Here is an 18612-nt window from a genome sequence, read left to right as displayed (position 1 = left end):
GAAATAAACGTACTGGGCAAGGTGAAGAGGCTTTTGCGCTTTGTAAGTTGCTCTTAAAAGCCACAACAAGTACTTTGTTGCTCCCTCTTCTCACCATTAAGATGTCAATCTCCTCTCTCATCCAATGCTCACATTAGGCCATCTGAGGCTGATTCTGAACGTCTCTTTCTCTCTCTTAGGGTGCACACATGCCACAAAAAGAGAGCTGCGACCGATGGAGATTCCTGCATGGCCTACTATATCTTTGGCTTTTTCTACATCGCCTGCCCACCACTTCTACCGAGAAGTCTCTACCTTTCCCTAGCTGTTTGCAGTGACACAACGACGGTGGACTGCCAAAAATAGGCACTGTTCACTGATGTGTGCACCCTGTGGTAGTCGACAATAGGTGATCGAAACTACGCCAGTTGGGCTACATGTGATCCCACCAGCAACCAGTGGGCAGGCCGGTAGAGTAGCTGCCATTGTGGCATGTGCGCGAAGTGGGTCGATGGAGATTCGAGAAATGATATCGATCGTTAGTCAGCATGTGCGCAACCTATCTCTCTCGTGCTTCATGTGAACGACTCTCTCTCTCTCTCTCTCTCTCTCTTTCGCTGTCTCACTCTCTTACATCAGTTAAATTCAGAGATGTGATAGACGATAGACTCCATTCTTTTTCTATTAATAGGCTTGCTTTTTTTGCTCGGTGACTTTTTTGTTTTTGTTTTTTTTTTGGTGGATTTGAGACATCGGCTTGAGCTTTCAAAATTGTAGGCGTTATTTATTGACTTGCATTTCCTTTTAAACCTTCTCTTTTGCGCTCTCGCAGAGTCGCAGCTCCACGCTATTCCATGGCGGCTGCTGTCGATGGAGAAGAGGAGAAAGAGCAGGTGATCACACCTTGGGAAGTGGCGGCTAAAGACGGAGGGAGAATCGACTATGATAAGCTCATCGTTCAGTTCGGCTGTCAGAAGCTCGAAGAGACTCTCGTCCAACGTGTGGAGCGCATTACGGGCAAGCGTGCCCATCCCTTCCTGCGCAGAGGAGTCTTCTTTGCTCACAGGTATTTCTTTTCTCATCATCCACTTGAAGTAGGACTGCTTCATTGTTATCAATCGTGGGAATCTCTCACCTTGTGTTTTCTCTTAGGAACTCCATTCTGTGTAAATCATTAAATCTTAGCAGTCTTTTGCATTGAATTTCTAGTTTTTGCATATTGTTCAATTCAGCTTATTGTATCTGACTGATGATAGATAATCAAGGCGAGGTGGCAAGTCAGATCTATCACTCATGTGAAAGACTTAAAGTTACGTAATATGTATAAATACAGCTTGTGTATATGTATATACATCTATGTGTTTGACGTAGAGAGGTTTTGAGGTCACCGCGGCATTGCTACCACCATGAAAGGGGTAGAGAGATACTTCTTTTGGCCGAGACTCAAGAAGGATGTGGACGAGTTTGTGCGCAATGACTTGGTATGCCAGAAGGTCAAGTTTGACAGGCGTAAAGCACATGGATTGTTACAGCCTTTGCCCATACCCACCCGCCCCTGGGAAAGTATTGTAATGGATTTCATTTTTGATCTCCCGAGAACAAAGAGTGGTCACGATGGTATCTAGACTGTTATTGACAGATTTAGCAAACAAGCTCATTTCATTCCAGTGAAGAAAACAGTCAAGCCGGATCACTTAGCGAGACAGTTTGTGGCCCAGATCTTTAGATTACATGGCATGCAGAGACGATTGTCTCCGACAGGGACCCAGATTTACGAGTTTGTTTTGGAAGGCAATTTGGGAGAACATTGGCACACGGTTGCAGTTCTCGTCATCTTTCCACCCGCAAATTGACGGACAATCTGCGATTGCCAATTCAGTGGTTTTATCTCTTACGCTTTGAGAAGGCGTGATCTCTTACGTTTTGAGAAGGCACGCCTGAGAAAGAAAAAGGGAAAGGAGAGGCTTTTTCCAAAGCTTAGTATGAGATACTACGGACCTTTCCAGATCTTTGAAAAGATCAATGATGTCTCCATCCGAACTGAAAATGCCTGACACTTGGAGGATTCACAATGCATTTCATGTGAGTCTCTTGAAACCTTTTAAAGGTGATATGCTCGAAGATGGAGAGCCTGATGATCAACCCAAAGTGGAAGAAAACGAGGAGATCCTTGTTCCTGGACAGATTTTGGCACATAAGGACAGAAAAAATAATGGTAAATTAAGAAGGCAGTTCTTGGTTAGTTCAAGAACTATCTTGCATTGGATGCAAAGTGGATGGAGGAGGAGAACCTAGCAGATACTCCTCAGATTGTGAACCTTTACCTTGAAGATTTTGGTTAGCATAGCCTACTCCAAATGGAACCCCGAATTCAGCTTGGCCGGAGATATGGTGCAGTGTGTTGCACAAGAGGGGAGTTACTCCGCTTCTTCGTCAACAGATGCCTTGAATTTTGAATACTAGAGTCATTGATGTCTTTTTGAGCTTCAGGGATACTAAGAGCTGACAGTATTCTGTTGTATGACTTTATGAAATGGAATTTCGGAATTTGAAATTGATTTGTTCTTGACTTGTTTTTAAGTGCAAGAACTGATAGACGAAATGATTGCAACATTTTGGTCTGAATGATCTCGAATAGACATTATTGCAATAGGGGTTAGTCAATCGGGCATGTATGAGGTCCTGAGTGGATCTAGATGCGGTTGTTAAGTGCATTGCCGATAAATCATGGTCTAAGATCCGAATGAATGTTGAATGTAATTTTGTCATGTGATGTCCTGTGATGTGATTGTCGATTGGTACATGTGCTAGATGTGTGTTCCTAGTGCGTCGGTACTAACAGTCAGTGTCTGCTAAGACAGTTTATGGCTTCTGTCTGTTTTGCAGGCGTAATCGAGGGCGATTACAGTGATTTCAAGAGGGGGGTATGTCACAACTCTGTGACGTGGCATAACCCTAACACACACACACACACACACACACTCTTGTGGGGCTGGATTTGCTGACGTGGCTGGCTGAAGTACGGACATGCGTGGAAATTGCGGATACTTTGCCACGTGGCAGGCTGTATGGATGCCCGCGTTTTGCGGCGTAATTTGCGAAAGCTTTTGGCTACTTTATTGGCTACGCAATTAAGAGTTAGAGAGGGAGAAGTTCTTGCTTTATTTTATAAAAGCATAAGAGAGAGAGAGAGAGAGAGAGAGAGAGAGAGAGAGAGAGAGAGAGAGAGAGAGAGAGAGAGAGAGAGCCTTAATTGCTTTTATAAGGCTTTTGATTTTCAGCTTTTGGCCTCTGCTTTTAGCATCCCTTGTACTCTTTAAATTTAAATATGCAGGTAGGCTCTCATAACTCAGAGCATCTAGACGCAGAGTCTGAGTGTGAGCACCTGCCCGGGCTCTTGTACTTTGAACATAGATTAATACGAAAAGAAATACCGAAAGAGGCGCCAGTCTTTGGGGCCAATATCTCTAGGGGCCAATATCTCTAGGCACGGAACTCCGCCGGGCCAGTGTCGAGTTAATTGTGAACTGTTTGAAGTGATTATTTGTGGTGTCGTGGTAGATTTTCGACTTAGAGTGTCCATGTCTGTTACAATGGGTTTGCAGAAGATGGGAATTACCTCGCTCCTATGTCAATAGATGCCTCGATTTTTGAATACTAGAGTCACTGATGTCTCTTTGAGCTTTAGGGATACTGAGAGCTGACAGTATTCTGTTGTATGACTTTATGAAATGGAATTCGGGAAAATATGAAACTGATTTGTTCTTGACTTGTTTAAGTGCAGAAACTGATAGACGAAATGACTGTAGCATTTTGGTCTGAATGATCTCGATAGACATGGTTGCAATAGGGATCAGTCAATCGGGCATCTATGAGGTCTTGAGTGGATCTAGATGCGATTGCTAATTACATTGCTGATAAATCATGGTCTAAGATCCGAATGAATGCTGAATGTTATTTGTGATGTGATGTCCTATGATGTCAAGTGATGTCCAGTGATGTTACTGTTGATTTGGTACATGTGCTAGATGTGTGTTCCTAGTGCGTCGGTACTAACACTCAGTGTCTGCTAAGACGGTTTATGGCTTTTTTTTGTTTTGTAGGCGTAATCGAGGGCGATTACAATGCTTTCAAGAGGGGGGCATGTCACAACTCGGTGACGTGGCTGCCCAGTACACACACATACACCCTCTGGCAAGGACTCCCGATTGTAGGTGATGACGTGGCTGCCCTGTATAGACGTTGAAATGTTGACGTGGCAGGGCTATACGACAACCCCCGAAAAATGCGGAATTGCTGACACGTAGCAGGCTGTACGGACGTCAGCGATTTACGGCGCTGCTTTTGGAAAGTTTTGCGTGGACAGCTTTTGTTTTATTTTGGCTACTCAATTGGGGGGAGAGAGAGAGAGCCTTGCTTTATTTTTCTAAAGAGTTTTTGATTTTGAAGCTTTTGGGCTTTGCTTTTGGCATCCCTTGTAAAACCCTTTAAATAAGTGGGCAGGCCTCCCACTTCTCAAAGCATCTGGACGCAGAATCTGAGAGTGAGAGCCTCCCACTCAATTGTACTTTTGCAACAGATTAATACAAAAAGAAATACCAAAAGGGGCGCCAGTCTATGGGGCCAATATCTCTAGGCATGGAACTCCGCCGGGCTAGTGTCGAATCAATTGTGAATTGTGAAGTATTTTGAAGCGAATTCTTGTGGTGTTGCGGTAGAATCTCGACTTGGGAGTGTCCAAGTCTGTTACACCAAGACCATCACGGAGGCGACCAATGCTACACGGACGACCAATGAACCAATTGCCAAGAAGATCACGTTCAGTAAGTATGACAATAAGATGGATGTCATTGTCATTTTATTCTTGGTTGTGTCATGTGCCGTGAGGCATCACTATCTAGAATCCAATCATGATCATCTCGACCCGCAAGAATCAACTCAACCTCCGATGTCCTTGGAGAGTCCTTTGAGGGGAGAATCTCCAAATGAACAAAGGCCGATGACTGCATCATTGCCGTCGAAGAAGTCGAGAAGCCTTGAAGGCGGAACGCATTTCAACATTGCGGTGAGAAGGACATTATTGGAGGAAGTGTTCAAAGCGAGTTGGAGATGCTTCGCTCGGCATCACTCTTCTTGTGTTTCGTGTTGTTGCTTTTCTTCTTGCCATTTCTGGTTCTTGTTGTTGGAAGAAGCGGTCAAGGCTTTGGAGCTTGACTTCTTCCCCGTATTGAATCGCTCCTCTTGGTCCATTATCATTGGAACAATCTCACTCCAAGAGATGGTATTCAGCCGGTGACTCGTAATCAATGAAGAGTAAAAGTTGGTGTATCGAGGAGGTCATTGGGCCAAAAAGTGGATGGCCATGTCCTCTAAGCTGACAAGCTTTCCCATATGAAGTATCTCTTGTTGAAGCTCTTGCATCTCGTCGATGTGATTACTATGGAAGAGTTCTTCGCATCCAAGGTCCTTAACTGCACCTCGAGGGCTGTCCCCTTTATCGGAGAAACTCGATCATAAAGTAAAGAAAGCCGATCGCAAATCAACTTTGTATCTTTCATCAATCGTGTGTGGCTAATAAGTGGTTGGCTTTTGAAAGTTGCTCAAGACAACCTCCAAGCTCGTAAGAGTCAAAGACCGCCATCATGGTAGCTTTCCAAATAGGATAGTTGTCTCCATTCAATTATGGATCCGAGGGAAAGGTAGGGAGGGTAGGTATCTTGACTGATTGATCACCTACATCGGAGTAGAACTGACACCAATCTCCCCAGTCCTCGTTGATGGGTGGTTCACCACCATTGCCGGTATCAACCCCATGATGTACTTCTTCATCATGGACTGAATTCATGTCCTGCATCATCACTCCTCTCCATGGTGCTGGAGATCTTGGGCATGTGACGAGGCTAGGTCAGGGTAGGAGTGATAAAATCTTTAAATCTGCGCACTACAGCCGAAATCAGCCCAATATGAGTGAAGAACGCAGAAAGAACAGCAAACCGTCTCTTTTCATAGCGGAAATTCAGCACCCAAAACTGGCACAAATTATTGATCGAATTCAAGAGCATGTCGTGGTTCTGACACCATGTCAAAGGTGCAACGGAAAAGGGTGAATCGGGTGATGAACTTGTCTGCAACTGCGAGCAAATATCTTCTCCAAATTGAGCAGCCAACAGATCTCGTATCTATTGCAATGGATCTCCTCGTCATCAAGCGCCTAGCGCGTACCGCCCACGAAATGGGCATGAGAACTCTCGCACGCAATGCCACACCGAAAGGGTGTGCACACGGCAAGGGAGAGGGAGCGCTAGCTATAGGAAGAGGGATCATTGAGGGAAAACGCCAAAGAGGGAGATCAATGGTGGAGAGAGAAAACCGCTAGAGAGAGAATGTGGCGCACACACAAAACGCTAGCAAACCGCAAAACACTGAGTGTGGCCAAACATTTGATCTCTGGAATGCACAACGTATGCCAAAAGTACAAGGGGAGGGGTTGCATATATAGGCAAGTCCTAGATTTGCCCTACCTACTGCAAAACCCCACGATCCCAGATAAATGGCCTAAAATGCTAATAAATATGTAAACTCCCTAAAACTGACATGACAGACATATTTAGTAGCATAAATGCAAAAGACTCTAGACTCTGACCCTGGGAAACCTTAGGAATGGGGGTCCCGCATCATGCCAAATTACACGGTGAGCAACACTGTGAATTGCACCTCGTGAACAGGTACGTCTACCTCAGATACGACCGGGCACAGCCACAAAACAACCCTCACTCCCTAATCTGCTCCCGGGAGATATTGGAGCTACCACCGGACAAGAAACTGAACTCTAATAGGACGGGCATCATGTGCCAACCGAAAAGAATAGACTGAACAACTTTTAGCACTTCAAATAACATTGAATTGAAAGAGAAGCATGTAGCACAAGATTGGGAGTGGTGGAGTTCCACCCCAAGAGAGCACTGGCCCCAAATGCTGCCTCCCCTTTTGGTATCTCTTTATATTACTTCAACAAGGTACAACTCCCATGGCTTGCTTTGCATCTCCCGCGGGTAGACTGGCAGAGTGAGAGCCCATGGGTCATATTTAAAGGCCCTTGGCCTCTAAAAGTAGTTTCCATGAAAAGCTTCAAGCTCGAAAAGCATGTGGATTGCAAAAAGCTAGAAGCGCTAAAATCTGAAAATCTGTATAGTGTTGCCACGTCATCAGGCTGTCAGCATGATTTGTGAAATTTTGTACTGTGCCATGTGGTAGTCAATGCAAAACGCGGGGATCTGTACAGTTGGTAGGTCAACAGGTTTAACGTAAGATTCGTGTGTGAGTGTGTCGGTCCTGCTTTATTTTAATCCTAGCCACTTGGGCCCCATCGGACCGAGTCCCATTAGGTGGTGGGAACTTCTTTTGCTACTTCTTCTTAGGGTTTAGGCCTTCGGCCAGGATATGGAGGTAGGCTCGGGTCTTCAGTGGCTTGACATCAGCAGTTTGTGACAAGGAACCTCTCTCACATTTTTTCCCTCTTTATATTAAAGAAGTTTCGTGTCCTTGCCTTGGGCTACTAGCTGTTGCCTACAGGTATTAGCCACCCTTACACCCTTAGTCCATCGCGCATCAGGCGCGCTCCTAACTCCTGTCTTCACCGCTATGTCTTTGAACGAAGATTGGCATCAGATACATGAAGATCCTTGATGACCAAGATCTGCTTGCCTCCTATGTGGATATGGAAGGAGTTGGAGAAAGGATCCCTAACCCTCTTCTGCATTTGCATTCGCATGTAGTGTGCATCCACTCCCATCGACATGAAACCATTGGATATTCCTCCGAGCGCCCTTACCTTTCATCTTCACTCGCAATGTTTTCATGACAGGACTATTCCAGTGGCAGAACTTGCTCGCAAGGCAAAGTCAACATCAAGGCAGGTATCTGCGACAATAGTAAGGCTACCTATTAACTTGTTTAGTCGGTGTTTACATCGTAGCAATATCCACCGGTCTGGAGGAGTTTTCATCGGTTTATACATCCACAAGCATCAGAAGTACAGAAGGCATCCATAGGAAGAAGTTCGGTAAATGTGCCTCACCTTTCATTTAGGGGGGATGTCACGTGCGCATTGCACTTGAGCCATGTGGACAAGCATGAGTCTTAGTTAGTATAGCTTAGGATCTAGCCTGGCACTTTGTGAGCCTCTTGAAGGACATGCATTATCATGCTACAAGTCATCATGAGTCAATACCTAAAGGGGTGCTAGGGTCTTTGAGGCTAGTGCATCTGGGAGTGGAACTCTGCCACTCCGTGTCTATTGTGTGGACTGTGTGTGTGTGTGTGTGTTTCGGCTGTGCTGAAGTGCTTAAGTTTATTCTAGTTCTGTTCTTTGTAGTTCGCACTTGGTGCCTGTCGGTTACATTCTTGGGAAGCTCGAGTATGAAATCCATAGCTATGTTCTCCTTTAGTGAGTCTGGAACAAGTAAAGGCTGTAAGAGTCGTGTCGGTGTGTGCTTGTCGTACTTAACTTTGTGACATACCAAATAGGTATGCAGTAACTCATCTACATCCTCCTTGAGCTGAGGCCCCTTTTGGCGTTCAGGGGGGTTTCTTTTTGTTTCGGTGTTCAAGGGGTTTCGTTTCATTTCTTTTGAAAATGCCAAGACGAAACACGTATTATAAGAAAAACGTAATATTTAGGTGTTCAATTACTAGTAGGTGGATACATCTTATATACATAATCTCATAAGTGGTAAATTAGATCACACATCACACACTATATGGCTAATTTTGAATTTTGTAAATTAGACCTATTTTTTTCTCTCTCTGAAATGTGCTTTTTTTTTTTTCTATCTCTGAAATGTGCTTTATCTCCGTGTTTTGAGTTTTTTCCATAACATTTTGAGCGATTCGTGTTTCATTTCGTTCACGTGGGTAGAGGATGGGATTTTCTTTGCAGTGGATTACAGGAGTTGCAACTCTCTATTGTTTTGCTTCGAGTGCCATCACTATATGAGGTCACATTGGGTGACAATTTAATCTATCTCGCTCTGTACATTAGGGATGCCCGTTGGCCCCGTATTTGTTTCTGTTCTTTGTTGAGACTTTCACTTTTCTTGAGAGGCCAGACTTTGAAGCTATGCGGTCTTGCTATGCCCTTGGCCGAGTCCCCGGACTTGCTAAACTAGGAGTATGCAGATGATACTTTGTTATTCACTCAGTATGATCCACGTATCTGTAGTAGGCTACAATGTCACTTTCACAGGACACACAGTTAGTACAGTTGGTATGGTCTGGTTCACACTGGATGGACTCTCTAGGCTGGGCAGCAACACGTGGCAGGGATACGGCGGTGGTTCTAGTGGACATCGTGGCCAGGTCACCACCACCACTCAGTCTGGAGATAAACTTAGACGGCTGACATTTATGAGCCGTTGGTGGCTCTTTATGGTGGGACATGAGTAGTAGCTAGTGGGTCATAGAGATCATCTTCTTCTTATATGGTGGAGCGTCGTCGTCTAGAGGAGCGAGTCGATACACAGCACGTCTTCACCATCCCCGCACATCTGAGCCTCGACACCCCCATTGTACTCGTGAGTCCTGGGCTGGAGTTGAGTGTGCTGCCACGCTAGAGTCTGTATCGGTTCTTTGAGATAGTCGAGTCATATGTTCTGGTCTGCTGTTGTGTCTCTGTGTGATCAATTGTTATCTATTGTTCCTTTGTTTCAGTCTGTTTTGAGTGAGATTGTCGTGCACATCGCACTGAGGAGCACCCACTGTAGAGAGCACGACACATTACCCGCGCTACAGGTGCTCTCATTTTTGGCATGCCCGGTGGGACCTCATGTGAAGTCTCACTCTCTGTTGAGGTACAAATCGAGGAAGCTAGTTGGTTTTCACCTAGCTTCACCTACTTTGCCTTGCACTGTGCATCCTGCTGGTGTGGTCCTCCCTCGCCCTGGTCCAACCAGTTCTCGTCTTGGTCTAGGCCTTGTTGTCCCTGGTCTAGTCCTTCCTCGTCCGTGGTCCAGCCTGGGGTCTAGTCACTTGCCTTGGTCTAGTTGAGTCTAGACCTGTGTTCAGCCAGTGTAAGGTCTTCTTGCCCAAAGCTTGGTTGGGTTTGTGGTCGCTGCATGACACATACAAGGCGGTCATTAGAGCGTCAAAGCGCACTACTGAGTCCTCTGAAGTACTACAACAGAAGACGACCCTGGGTACCTATTCGAAGTCCACCAACCTCATCACCTGACACCCATACCTCCACATACGACATCACCCATTCCTCCATCCGGTTCCACATCTTCCAGGTCACCTTCCCCAGTAAAGCTCTCCCCTATTTTGTTACAACAGGCTATTGAGCAACGGGCTCATGAGCAAGAGGCCATAGAGGCGTTCACCACTGTTTTGGCCAAAGTAAACATCAAGTTTCCTACCTTCAAGGGACTCTCCTCAGAAGATGCAGACGACCATGCAAGGAGGTTTATATCTCTCTGTAGAGGTCGTGGTCTTAATAGAGAAGATACTTATTCGGTACTCTTTCCCTCTACCTTGGATGGCTTAGCAGATAAATGGTATAGTCAGTTTGCAGAGAACCATTTTGCAACTTAGCAACTTTAAGACAACAGTTTTGTGCAGCATTTAGGCCAGGTGACTACCAGGAAAAGGTTTTGGATGAGTTGGCCAACATGGTGCTCCAGCGAGAGGAGACTTTTGTAGAACTCATGACTAAAACCAAGTCTCTGGTTGCCAAGCTTCCTCAGTTCTGTGCAACATTCAGGCCAGGTGACTACCAGGAAGAGGTTTTGGATGAGTTGGCCAACATGGTGCTCCAGCCAGAGGAGACTTTTGCAGAACTCATGACTAAAACCAAGTCTCTGGTTGCCAAGCTTCCTCAGCAACCAGGGGAATTTATGGTTAAGAAGTGGGTGGAGAAGGCTCTTCCCAAAGCTTCCCAGCAAAACTCCGAGAGAGTCTCCGACCTGACACAACTCTGGAGGAGTTTGTCGCGGCTGCTACCAAGATAGAGGGAGCTAGGAAGCTGTTCACCAACTCCCCTCAGGTAGAGACAACCTCAGTGTTTTCGGAAGTCCTTCTGATCCGTTAACTTCTTTACGTAGGGAATTGGAAGGCCTAAAGTTACAACGAGCCCTTCAAGAGGAGAAATCAATCTCCCTCAGACAGACCTAAGCTCTTCTAGCTCTCTCTTTATTTGATCCAAAGCGTCGTGATGTGGGGGCTCAACAGGAGACTAAGGCTATGGTATGGTGTAGTTCATGCCGCTCTCCAGGACACCCTCCACAGGACTGTCCCCTTCGGGTTCACTGCCACTTCTGTGAAAAGTCTGGTCATGAGGACAAGGATTGCTACTACCTCAAGGGATTGCGACAAATACAGCAAAGTCTTGGTCATACTCTTCAACAAGGGGCAGCACCGGCATCCAATATGGTTTCTTTCTGTGGCCATCCACACCACATGCCACCTTTATTGACAGCCCCTCCTATGCAAGGTATGCAGAGCACTTCTCCCTCTCAGAGCTTTTATCATACCCATGCTCCCTCATCACCTCAAAGCTTCTATGCTTCCACCTCCAACTCCATGCACCAGGAGCAAGGACCACCTCACCCTTCGACTCGCCCATTGAATCGGCCCATTTTGTGCTACAGATGCAGGGAATATGGGCATTACCAAAGCAAATGCCCCCTGCCAGAAGGGTCCCCTCCATGCCGTCATTGCCTTGGAACAAAGGATCACTACAGTAAGGATTTCCCTAAACTTCGTGCATCCACGGCTTCGAACCCAAGTCAAAGCCAGAATGAGTTTACCTTTCCCAAGCTCAATCTGATAGTAGTTAGCACCATTCCTCAGCCGTCCCCTTCTACCCACGTGGTTTACCCCTCAAAATAAGCTGCAGTTGGTAGAGGAGCCATCGGGTGCCCTCACTTGAGCTTAGAGAGCTGCGCTCGGTCTTAGTATTCCAACATGTTCAACTCCCCCACACATTCTCCCAATAGTGGATACCCTGCCTTTAGTTGTTGACAAGCCATCACTCAGTGGAAAGCAAGAATCCAAATCTTTGCTCTATGATCTTGATGAAGCTTTCTTGGAAGCACTTTCCGATCTACAGAAGATCAAGGTACCAGAGAAACAACAGGTAGAAAAAAAGAAGCTTACAGTAGAGATAATCTTGAAGAACACCTTCCAACAAGTATCCCTGAAACCGGCCTGTTCAATCCAAAAAGGGCGGTAGACTTTACTTCAAACCTTGATTTAGCTTTCACCCATTATTAGTCGTCTATTTTACCTGCGCTATAGTGACACAAGAGAGGGGAATGGGATACAGATGCTAGAATGCACCTGTATGAGAAGACCGACACCAGATTGGCCCCTAACTTAGGCGCCCCTTTCGGTATTTCTTTATTATTTAAAAGAGGGAATAAACGCTGTGGTTCTTTCCAAGCTGCCCCGTACAACCTTGGCTGAATTTTGACTGTTCTGGCCTGATTTCGGAAGCATAACTGTACTAGAACCCTTCACAGTCAGTATTCCCACGCATTGATTGACCTTCCCGACGCATACGGGCACTCTGCAAAACCTGGCGAGAATCTGCAGCACGCTGAATTCTCTGTTTTCAGCCCCGAAAATGCGCTAGATCACCTGTACAGCGGTCCCCTTGCGTCCCCGAACCTCCTGGGGGTATTAGGGACCGTTTAGGGCCAAAACCCTAAACCTGCAAAAATACACAGCAGGCTGTAATTTACTGTTTCGGGCTCCATTTCGCGTGCCGGTCGCATCCGTAGCAAGTCCTCGAGCTCCCGCACCTGTAGGGCTACTTGCCCTTTGAATCGACGAGATTTCTGGCGTGAAACCTCTCCGAATTCACCTATACCTGCGGGGGGATTAGCCGCTAGCTAATCCAATACCTGTGCAAGAGGCTCTTGCCTCGGCAATCGCGCATGAACCCACACAACTGTACATTGGTCAAATGAAGAGCCCACTAGAGGGGCATAACATACTGTCAAAGGGGAGAGAGAGGACAGTGCGTAGCGTGCAGGGCATCACTCCTGGCACCGCACTGTGCATAAGAGGGAAAGCAAGCACTCCATAGCTCTTAACCTGTGACAAAATCTGAAAATGAGGCTCTCTCTCCTTCAAATTCAGCGCCACTTCTTGTTGCATGAGGAAAGTGCACCAGAAGGTGCCACTTGGCACATTTACAAGCATTTTCCCGTTTCGAGGTTGCCGCCTAAAAATCTCCCAACCGGTTGGCCAGTTGACTTCACGGCAGAGTAAGAAAATGTTCCCTTTGTCATTCCGGAGGTAATGACGCCAACACATTTTCAGGTCCCAAAATAGCAGTTCCCTAAATTTTAGGAGATGCTGCCATTGTATCTTTCTAGGTCATCCGACCCTCTTTGTACACTGTGGCCACATCCAGAACTGAAATGTAGCCTCTGTAACAAAGGATTCCAGTATGGCTAGTCAATGACCCCACTTGGCTAACCATAGTCCTTGTCCAACCTTAGTGCTCTCTTGCCCTCAAGCTTGGACTCCCTCTGGACAATTCCACACTAGCTATGCAATGCAGGGCAGTTAGATTTCCCGAGGGGTGTTTCCAAAAAGTGAAAGTAAATAGATAATAAGAAAGAAATCAACAAAAAGGATAGATAGTAGTCACACGCTGGTGACATACCCCCCTCTTGAAATCTCAAACGTCCTCGTTTGCATCTATGTCGTACATGCTTACAGTCAACACTGATGCATTCAACACCTGTCGACACATGTACGACACATACATGCTCATTGTCAACCCTGGTGTATTCAACACCTTGTCGACTCATGTATTGCTTGCGTGTGAACCCTGTCCCAATGACATAGTGGTAGCTTCGCACTGTGCCATTGCTTTGAGTCACTAACTTTCCAATGACAAAATGGTAGCTGCACATTTTGCCACTGTCTTATAGTACACGTTGAATCCCGTAACACTTTCGAGCATACCCAAACCGACAGTTTAAGAATGCAGTTACACATGTACTCTTCAATAGAAGCAATCACTGTATCCTTGACAAACTGACAAGAAATACTCACTTCTATAGCACTAACCAAACTTTTGGACATTCCATAAGAGCAATTGCCAAACTGACAATCTGTACAGCTCTAACATTCATGTAACATGTATTTGATTTGAGCTCACTTTAAATACCATGTACATCATTTGTTTCAGAAGCCATTGTCACACTGACAATCCATTTAGCTTTGAAACTCAAGGGGTCAAGGTAGGTTGCAAATCGAAGGCTTCCAGGTAAAGTGATAACACAGTTGGTGACTCTGCAAGTTCACCTTCTTCCATCCACTTAGCATCCATTGGTGGATAGTTTCTGAACTTTACTAAGTAACGCCTAGCAACCTTGCCTTTCACTTTCCTTTCTTTGTGTGCCAAAATCTGTTCAGGGACCAAGATCTCGTCAAGTTCCTCGACTTCCGGCTGATCTTCAGCTGGCATATCTTCTGGCATATCACCCACATAGGGTCTGAGAAGACTCACATGAAACGCATTGTGAATCTTGCAACTGTCAGGCAATTTCAGCCTATATGCAACATCACTGATTATGTCGCACACTTGAAAAGGCCCATAGTAACGCATGTTGAGCTTTGGAAACAGTCTTTCCTTGCCCTTCATCTTCTTTAACCTTGCCTTTTCAAAGCGCAAAAGCACCCAAGCACCAAGTGAATATACCACTTCACGACGGTGACGATTAGTTTCTTTGTTTTGCTTTGCCTGAGTCTTTTCTAAGGCCACTTTGACCTTCTGGTACATTTCATCCATGTCCTGAACATACTTATCTGCTTCAAATATCTTGTCCTTTGTATGCAGTATGGGAGGAACTTTCTTGCCACCTTCAACTATCTCAAAGGGTGCCTTGCCAGTTGATGAATGCACTGTATTATTGTATGCTCCCACTTTCCTTTATGCTCTGACACATAGCACTTCAGCAGATCTAGGACAGTAGAATTTGCCTCTTCTGACTGCCCATTTGTTTGAGGATGAAATGACGAAGAGAATTTGAGCGTGGTGCCCATATTCTCAAACAAACCTCTCCAGAACAAACTTGTCATGCGTGGATCACGGTCGCTAACAATCGACTGTGGCATGCCATGATACTTGAAAATATTGCTCATAAACAAGCGTGCCATCTGATCTGGCTTTATCTTCTTCCTGACAGGAATAAAATGAGCCTGTTTGCTGAATCTGCAAATAATGGTCCAAATACCATCGTTTCCTGTCTGCGTTCTCGGAAGATCAAAGATAAAATCCATAGCAATACTTTCCCATGGTTTATCTGGAATAGGTAGTGGTTGCAATAACCCTGGTGCCTTTTGCCTGTCAAACTTGACCTTTTGGCATTAGGCATTCTCGCACAAAGGCATCCACATCTCTTCTTAATGTAGGCCAGTAGAAGAATGTCTCAACCGCTTTAACTGTAGCATCGATACCACGATGCCCTGCATACGGTGGGACATGACTCTCTTCCATCACTTTGCGTCGCAATGGCTTTGTGACACACAATCTGCCATGCATTATCATGAACCCGTCTTTAAGAAGATAGTGTTCATGACGTTGTCCATTCATTAGTTGCTCGAAGACCCTTGCAAAATCTTCATCATTTGCATACTGTTCTCTCATATCATCAAGTTCATGATGATAAGGAATTGACACAGCTGAAATTTGTGGCTTCCTTGACAAGGCATTAGCCACAACGTTCTTCTTGCCTTCCACATGCATAATCTGAAAATGGAACATGGACAAGATATTTGCCCATCGCATATGCTTCTCAGATAACTTTGTTTGTGTCAAGAAGTATCGCAAGGTCTGATGATCCGTTTGGACAACGAAATCTGCACCTAGCAGGTAGTGTTTCCAACTTAAGAGTGCATGAATCACAACCAATAACTCTTTCTCATAGACCTGCATGGTCATCTCTGGCCCTTGCAAAATTCTGCTCTCATAGGCTACTACCCTGTCATCTTGCATTAGCACTGCACCAATGCTACTACCACGGGCATCACATTGGACCACAAATGACTTCCTAAGATCTGGCAACACAATGACTGGATCCGAAGTCATCTTTTCCTTTAAGAGATTAAAAGCTGAAATCTCTTTCTGTGTCCATCTAAAGGTGACTCTAAAGGTGACTGCCTTCTTTTGAAGAGCATGTAAAGGTGAAGCAATCTCAGCGAAATTTCGGATAAACCTTCTGTAATAGGAGCATAGTCCCAAAAAGCTTCGGACATTATGCACAGTCTTCAAATTTGGCCATGACTTGATCGCTTCAACTTTTGCAGGATCCATTCTGACACCATCCTTTGAGACAATGTGTCCAAGAAAGTGAATCTCTTCCAGAAAAAAACTCACTTTTCTTTGCATTGATGAGCAACCTATGACTGCGTAGCTCTTTGAACACAATGGCCAAGTGATGCCTATGCTCCTCTTCATTCTTTGAGTAGACTATCATGTCATCAAAGAATGTACCAACAAACTGCTGGTGTGGACGGAAAATTCTATCCATCATCCGATTGAACGTAGCAGGAGCATTTGTGAGACCAAAGGGCATCACTAAAAATTTGTAAAGGCCAAACGTTGTTCAAAAAGCAGTCTTGTGCACATCCTCTGCTCTAATGCGGATCTGATGGTACCCACTCTTTAGATCTATCCTGCTAAACATAGCTGCTCCTTCTAATTTGTCCATAATATCATCAATTCTAGGTATAGGGAACCTATTCTTGATGGTATTCTTGTTCAGTGCACGGTAGTCGATGCACATACGCCATGAGCCATCCTTTTTCTGCACCAACAACACTGGAGAACAGAATGGAGATGAACTGGGCTGAATCAACCCCTTTTCTAACAGCTCCTGTACTTGGCCCATTTTCTCTTTCTGCTGAGCCGCACTAACCTTGTACAGAGGCTTATTTGGTGGGCTACTGCCTGGCACCAAATCTATCGCATGGTCCTCGGGTCTCTCTGGCAGTAATTGAGACGGTAATGAATCGGAAAAACAATCACTGTAGTGTTGTAAAAACATTGACCTTTCTTTATCTAGCATAGATAAATTTGATTCATCACAATCTGACACATCACGTGCAAAAACCAAGTACGCAAAAAGATGCTTTTTCATTACAGAAGTAATAGCAGAAGCTGATACAGTAGGAATAGACTCCCCTTTAAGCTTTACATCCAGAATGTGAGTCTTTCCCCTGCTCTGTACAGTGACCTTTTTGTTGTAGGCATCCATGATTCCCTGTACACGAAACAACCAAGGAATACCTAACAACACATCACATCCGTCCAGTGGCATGATTAAAATTCTTCAAGCATCTACATAGGACTGGATATGTAGACGCAACTTTCCAATGATGGGTGTCACAGCCTCTGTATGGCCAGGACATGCCAAACCTGCCTCTGCTGTATACCCCATCTCTTCAGGTCTGATTCCCAACTTTGAAGCCAATTCTGGGGAAATGAAGTTGGCTTTGGCACCTGGATCAAAGAAGATAAGCACCGTTTGATCCTTGACCTTTCCCCATGCTCTGCAAAGCTCACTTGCATCTGAATTTGGCTTGTCGCCCACCATATCTGGCACTAGACCAGCCATGGGCTTCTTTCCTTTCCTGTCCTCCTTGTCTTCAGAATCAGCTGGCCTTTTCTTTGTAGGACAGTTGTAAGCAATGTGGCCAGGCTGCTCACAGATAAAGCATTTGTTCTCTGTCCTCAGGACCTTCTTTTGCTCTTCAGACTTGCGAGGAAAACGTCTTTTCCATTTCTTCGCTGGTCCCTTTTCTGATTCAGCCGAAGCTTTGCCTTTCCCTGCGTTGGCTGGCTCCTGAGTCACTTTCGGAGCCTCCTTGGGAACATACTTCTTCGCTGAATTTTCTTGGCTGATCCTTCCGTGACGCCAGTGTTAAATTCACAATCTTCTCCCTTGAGCAAACCATTGCCAGTGTTTGCTACCTCGATGAGCTGCGTCAAAGTAGTGACTTTTGTCTTCGTACAGTACTTTCTCAATCCTTTAGGTAGGCCACAACAGTATTTTTCAATCTGTTCTGTCAACGGCACAAACCTATAGGAAGTTACTGGAAGTAGAGCTTTCCAAAACTTCCGATTGTAATCATCCAGATTTCTGCAAGTGGCAGCATTAAGCTGGTGCCATTCTGTCATGACATCTGCTTCAAAGTCATCAGATAACCATGCTGCTGCAAAAATCTGCTTGAAGTAAATCCATGTGGACGGAGCTTGCCCTTGAAGCAATAAAGTTGTCCACCATTGTCCCGCATTCCCTGTCAAGAAAAGTGGCTGCCTTGCGGACCTTGAAGCCTCTGTAAAGTTTCCCCCTGCATAGGCCTTGTCAAACTGCTGGAGGAATGAAGAGCCTTCTTCCTGTCATCAAACCCTGTAAAGGTCGTGAATGACACACCTTTGCCACCTTCTTTGTACGGAGTTGGCCTCTCCAGCGGCGTTAAATTGTCATATGGAAGTGACTGAAACATGGGAACACTGTTAGGGTTCATTTGTGTTCCCTGACCGCAATTAAGTTGACCTAGAAACGCCATATTTGGCTGCTGATTTGTAATTCCAGCCATACCAAAATTTGCTTGTGG

The 18612-nt window shown here is 45.4% G+C and overlaps 1 protein-coding gene across 1 annotated transcript in view; it reads left to right on the top strand.

Annotated features, from left to right (window-relative positions):
* Nucleotides 1-781: 781 nt before the first annotated feature.
* The window catches only part of LOC147463901 (Nucleotidylyl transferase superfamily protein), a 102963-nt gene continuing 85132 nt past the window's right edge, over nt 782-18612 (top strand). Inside the window, exon 1 of the mRNA XM_086491829.1 lies at nt 782-1045. Coding sequence (XP_086347955.1) covers nt 834-1045 — 212 coding nt within the window. The 5' untranslated portion in view covers nt 782-833. The remainder of the gene's footprint in view (nt 1046-18612) is intronic.

Source organism: Adiantum capillus-veneris, chromosome 2, assembly GCF_014529385.1.
Source record: "Adiantum capillus-veneris isolate H3 chromosome 2, ASM1452938v2, whole genome shotgun sequence".
Taxonomy (NCBI): domain Eukaryota; kingdom Viridiplantae; phylum Streptophyta; class Polypodiopsida; order Polypodiales; family Pteridaceae; genus Adiantum; species Adiantum capillus-veneris.
The sequence above is the reverse complement of the archived record's forward strand: the minus strand, read 5'-3'. Positions and strand labels throughout refer to the sequence as shown.